Source organism: Colletotrichum siamense, assembly GCF_013390195.1.
Source record: "Colletotrichum siamense strain Cg363 chromosome Unknown KSG_Cg363_contig04, whole genome shotgun sequence".
Taxonomy (NCBI): domain Eukaryota; kingdom Fungi; phylum Ascomycota; class Sordariomycetes; order Glomerellales; family Glomerellaceae; genus Colletotrichum; species Colletotrichum siamense.
In genome coordinates, this window is record NW_023501017.1 from 4,759,556 (window position 1) to 4,765,555 (window position 6,000).

Here is a 6,000-nt window from a genome sequence, read left to right on the forward strand (position 1 = left end):
GACAATTATGGCGACGCGGTCTAAGCTGTGTTGAACTGTTTGGAACTGAGCTGCGATCCTTTTGGCCGCTCGTGTGAACTTGTGGGAATGGAATGAATTAATACCGTTTCCGATAGTTTGGGGTCGTTCTCGCGAGACATTTAACTGTCATTGAAGCATCCATGCCAAGCAGAAGCAGTTTGTTTGAGTAAAACTGCAGACATGCTCAGACATGCTCTGAGACCTCTGTTGTAGCTTGCTGGCCGAGCTGCATTTTATGGTATCGCGTTGAATTATATCTCACTCCCACCTGCGACTATTTCACTGAAACCTGGTAAGTTCGCGTGGTTTCAGCTGGCTCGGGAACCATTCGTTGTCCTCTCAAAAGAAACGGCAAACGTGGCTTTGTGCTGCGAACTTAAGTACATGATTGCCTTTTGGTCACGCTTGTGCTCCGAGTTAAACCCATCTTTCCAAGCAGTTCGCCACATGTTTGTGCAAGTTTGATGTGTCGTGGGCGATGGCGAAGGATATGCTTTCACATGAACCACATGAGGCCACTCGCGATGGCCTTGGCCGTGTATCTGGTTATAATGATCCCAAGCCTCCCTACTCCCGACCCATGAATGGTTCAGCGACAAATCCCCCCAGGCTGTCTCCTGGCCCTCGGGGACAGTGTAGTGGGATAGTTCCGCTGGCGCAGGTTGGATGCTGTTGTACTGGGTCAACAACACCCCTCGGTAGAGTTTTCGATCTCGGGCAGTCCATGGGGCTCGGAGGTGCGGGAGCTCTTCTACTGGTGGTTTTAGAGATATCATGTGCGTTCGGAAGGCTGTCCAGAGGTACTCTCGCAGAGGGCTAAATCTTGTGATAGCACCGTCGACGAATCTGGGCGTCATCTGGTTTTCTTCAATTTCCCTGTTCAAGGGAAGGAAAGGTCGGTGCCATGTCTCGCGTAGGAAATGCTCGTTTGTACTGGTGTATACGCAGTTGGTGCCTGGTGTTGCGGGCGTCCATGTTTGCCCCAAGTTAGCCGGGTCGTGTCGCAACTCATCCTGCCCGTCTTTGAGGCGGCTCAGAGATCGTGTGACCGGATGACTCCTCCATGCCTCAAGAATGTTTGTGCCTTTCAGGTTTATTTGTTCAATATCGATTGGCCTGATAAACTCGAGAAAGGCCGGATTAAGTCCCGGGTGTAGGTCCTTAGGATTGCCCTCATCGTCAGTACTAGACCACGCTGCTTCCTATTATTAATCGTCAGCATGTGAAACAAAGATGCGCCGTTATCCGGAGCCTACATCATATCTGAGAAAGGGACAACCTGCGCCAGCCAGCCCTGACAGGGTGTAGTCAAGCAGGTACTTCAACCAATCTCGCAAAGCAGTCTCGCCAATGAATGCTTCCGTACACTCTATACCTGCAATTCCATCGAACTCTTCAATGTTGGAAGCAATCTGAGTGCTGACATCCGGGTGGAAAACCAGACTGACAACAAGCAGAAGCCGGGCTTTCGTCATTCTGCTCGGCGAGTGGGCCGGCAAGTTCCAAAACTCACGGGGCAGCATGTCTTTGCAACGGTACCGGACATATCTAGAGAGTGACAGCTGGTACTCGGCAAAGTGTTGAAAGTGTGGTCGTATCCTCGCGACCATGGGCGGAGAAAAGTACAGTTCCAGGAAGTGAAGCTGGATACGGCGGCGGCGGGTGAGCTCGCCGGTGGCGCCCATTCTCTGCTCCGGGGACTGCTTCTTGTGTAGTTTAGACCGGAGGGCCTTGAGGAATCTGGCAGGCCATGTTCCGTGCTCCCTTCGCCTTTCGTGCTTTTCTTCGGGGGACAGTCGGTTCCACTCGTGGTCGTACATCTTGGCCATTGATTGTTGCTAAGTTGCTGGTAATCGAGCAGGAGTTGAGAAGCGTTATTTCAATGAAAAGCTTTGCTTAGGAGCTTTGCCAGTGTCATTTAGCTACCCGGCAATACCGTAGCACACCCAATACTTCTACAAGGACGACAACAGTAGAGAAAGCAGTAGGGGTAGTGATAATGGAATAATAACGACGACGACGACGACGATAGTCGCTTTGAGAGGAAACACGCGTATCTGGGCACTGCCCGACTAGTTAAACTCTTTTTTGATGATCATCAAGGTAGAAGCAGAATTTAAATGCCGTGCTCGTTTTAGAAAGGCCCCCAGGGTTCATTATGAGGCTTATCTCCAAAACTCTGAAAAGATGCCCATCTATGGAATACCTAAGGAGACTCATTCAACTATATTTTCACGTCATCGCTACCTGCCATCACTCTTGCACAACCCTAGCGACCTTCTCTTGCCATGGACCATTTTGGTGTCTACTGTCTATAAGTCCCCATTGTCTTTGAGTTTCACGATAACCTCAATCAGGTGGAGTCATGACACCGTTCCCAGAAGCTCTCAAGAAACGTAACGTAGTAATGTGGTGCCTCGCAGGAGGAGATCTGGGAAAGAGCTGTCTCGTGAGTTGAGAGCCATTGCCGCCGAGAACCGTCGAACCGAGGACTTCGTGCTATATCTGATCAATTAAGCATATTTATGTCGCAGTGTGGTAAATATCCGGCTGGGAACACCACCTTCCCAAAGGTCCAAATAACCTTCCTGCCGTCGTTGGAATTCTTCCGCCATTCTTGCAGGTCACATGGTAGTCGCGTGCGGGCCCCTCCTCCCCTCCCCTCCTCCGGCAGGCCCGGCACACGCCAGCGGAGGGTTACCTGCCCGATTTGAACCACGAGCGCTCCGCCCGCATATTTGAGGAGGGTGGCATCGGAGGCCCGGTAGCCGAACGGCCTGTCTCTTAATGCGGTATGATGCAGGGCCCTCTGCATTCCGGGCGGTGCTGACTACGAAAAAATGCACCTGCGCAACGGAATGACGGAATCTTTAAACTTCACGGACTGTCTCTTTTTTTTCGCATCTTAATAAGGCAGATCTCGTGGAGACGGGGCGGGACCCTGGAGATGCTCGGCAAATGTTGCTGCTCGGGGCGGTGATGAAAGACAGGAACCCGAAACCTTCTTTTCTTCCTTTTCGTCTCGTGTTTTCCCTTTCTCTCTGCATGCCGCGGAGACCTGTCCAGCACCTGCTTATCGGCTCGTCTTTTTTTCCAGTCAATCGCGCCTCGTGCGGTGCGGGAGCGCTGAAGTCATGTCTTGAGGCTCGAGTGTTTCGGCTTGAAGACGGCGTTTCTGAACAGCGGGCCCCCCCGTGTCACGGCCGACCGGTCGGTCAGCGTGTTTGCTGCCGCTGCTCGTGTCACTGCACTGCACGTCAACAGAGGCTGGCGCTTACAAGACTGCGATCGTCGCACAGGCTTTCTTTCTGGCCCGAGGAGAAGCGATTGACGACCGGTTGTTGTTCGGCTGTCCGCTGTTTGATTGCCAAGGGGCGCAAGGGGGCTCGATGTGGAGAGTCTCAGAGAGAGAGCCTGAGAGGAGACAGAGAGAGGGCTGAATGGGTTGCCGGAAGCAGAAGCTCTGGCAGCTGTTCGTGCCAAGACAATAGCCCGGTTAAAGAGACGGCGGGGATCCGGCTTGGCTTCCTTAGGTGCCTACTTACAACAGTAGTAAAGGAGGTCGGGTGACTTGATGGGCACGCCTCTGTCTCTTTTGTGTACCTACCTAGGTACTAAGAGTATCGGATAGTCGAGACGAATGGTTTGCCCAAAATCATCCTCGGACTCCAGTGTCCTCGTACCCAAAGGTTGGTGCAATCTACTGCGAGGATCATCCATCTTGGGATACGACTTTTGGAGGAGCAGCTGCCCACCGACTCCCTGGAAAAATAAGGTCCATCTGGATCCGTTCCGCCCCGCTGTTAAGGTGCGCCGGTCCCCTGCCATCGGATTGGCTGCGAGCTGGGAGGGCCGGAGTGGCCTTTCATCACTTAAGGTGTGACCCGCCACGGGAGCCAATTGCCATGCGCCATTCTTTGTGTGTTACTCTGTACTGTTCAGTACCTAAGTTGCCCATGCGTGTCTGGGGTAGCAATCGGTTGAGCAAGCAAGGGGCAAAGGACAGAGACATTTTTGCCCAAGAGGAAAAGAAAAAAAAAGTGTCTTGTAATTTCTCTCCCTACCTGGCTTCCACTCTGAGAATGATTTGACTTCAAGACAAGTGGCGGGCGTATCTGCGGCTGAGGGCGAAACTTTGCACCAATGAGAAGTTGACAGAGTTGGCTAGACGGGTTGAAACGTCTTTGATAGAGAGGATCTTCAGACATCCATACGGGCAATCTCGAATCCGTGACAGCTATCGTTAAGGAGAACCCGGTCGTACAAAGGTTGGATACATACAGGGCGGATACCAGTGTACGGGTGCGGGCCACTGCAAAGCGAGGGGACCCAGATAAATCACTTGAAAAGACGTCTTGAACCCCTGACCTGCTGGAGCCAGATGCTTCAATCCGACACGGGGAAAGCTCAGATCTCGCGTCTTGGCGTCTGTAAACTGTCGTGCCTTTTTTTGCCTCTCCCGGTCCGTCTGCTCTTCCCTCGCCTCATGTGCGCTGACTGCTGCTCTCAGGCAGCTTCCACCGTCCACGGCGCACAGGTGGCGGGCGGCCTGTTCGCCCTAAGCCACCCCCCCAAGTAACTAATCACCCCCACTAGCTGATTACCCTAAAATAAACGATTTTCAGCCACTTTAGCATAACCATAAATTAATTAATTTACTATATCTCTATAAAAGTTAAAATTAGATATATATTAACGTATATAATACTTTAGCTACTAACTTAGTACTCTAATACTTCTTTTTAAGTACTTCTTAGACTTTTTAAACTTCTTTTTATATTTTTAATACCTCTTCTTTTATATCTATAATATTATAGATAACTATAAACCTCTAATTCTTATTAACCTTTATTATAATATATTTTATTAACTTAGTTTATTTAATTTAAAGCTTTAAAGTAAAGATCTCTTTATTATTATATACTTTAGTTATATTAATAAAGTTAAGGTACTTCTTAATCTTATTAAATACTAACTTATATATAATATTATTAAAACTAATATTATCTACCTCTAAGCTCTATAGGAACTTATACTTCTCTAAGTCTCCTAACTTTATAGAAGTAACTATAGTAAAATAATAAAGTAGAGGAGAAGTTTTAAGTCTAGCTTTATAAAAAAAAGAAGTTTATAAGATATCTATAGCTTTTAATTTATTAAAGAAGAAGTTATTAAAGTACTTCTATTAGTTAATAAGCTATATCCTTATTACTTTAAAGCTTACTTTAATAATTAATAGCTAAAAAGCTATTTAATAAGTATAAAAGTAGTAATATAGAAAGTTCTATTTTTTAATAAGTATAAAGTTAAGTAATATATTAACCTCTTTAAACCTCTATTTATAAGCTTTCTTAAGGAGTAAGAATATAATAATATCTAATAACTAAGTAATATAGCTAGAATAAAGTAATAAGTAGATTAAATAAATACCCTTAATATAGTATTTATATATAAATTTATCTATAATATAACTTCTATAGCTATCTATAATTAAAAGTCTCTTAGATTAAAACTTCTTAGTATTTAATATAATACTTAGGATAAATACTTACTCTAGCTATATTATACTTATTAAATTAGATATAAAAGTACTTATAGTTAATATAAACTACTATATAGTAAAATTATTAATATTCTTAGAGAACTATTACTATTATATAGTTTTATTTTTAAAGATAATAAGTAGTTAGAAGTATTTACTATTAATTAAGATATATTTAACTATAGAAATCTAAGTATATAATTTTAAACTTTAGATAAAGATTAAAAGCTTATTAGAATACTTTAATACTAATCTATTATATTAAACTCCCTCTATAATATTAGTTTTATTTATATTCTAATAGAGACTTATAGGAATAGCTTTAATAGCTAGTAAGTTTATAATATTAAATAGATTATTAATAATATTAGTAGTAATACTCTTTATATATTTATAATTAATTTTTTATAACTTTAGGGTCTTTATAAATAAGTTAT

The 6,000-nt window shown here is 44.8% G+C and overlaps 1 protein-coding gene across 1 annotated transcript; it reads right to left on the reverse strand.

The window, feature by feature from the left end:
• Positions 1-329: 329 nt before the first annotated feature.
• CGCS363_v007171 (uncharacterized protein) lies at positions 330-1,841 on the reverse strand (the record flags this gene model as incomplete). Its single annotated transcript, XM_036639020.1, has 2 exons — positions 330-1,223; positions 1,278-1,841. 2 exons carry the CDS (start codon positions 1,839-1,841, stop codon positions 330-332), a joined length of 1,458 nt encoding a protein of 485 aa, XP_036495276.1.
• Between the last annotated feature and the right edge of the window lie 4,159 nt (positions 1,842-6,000).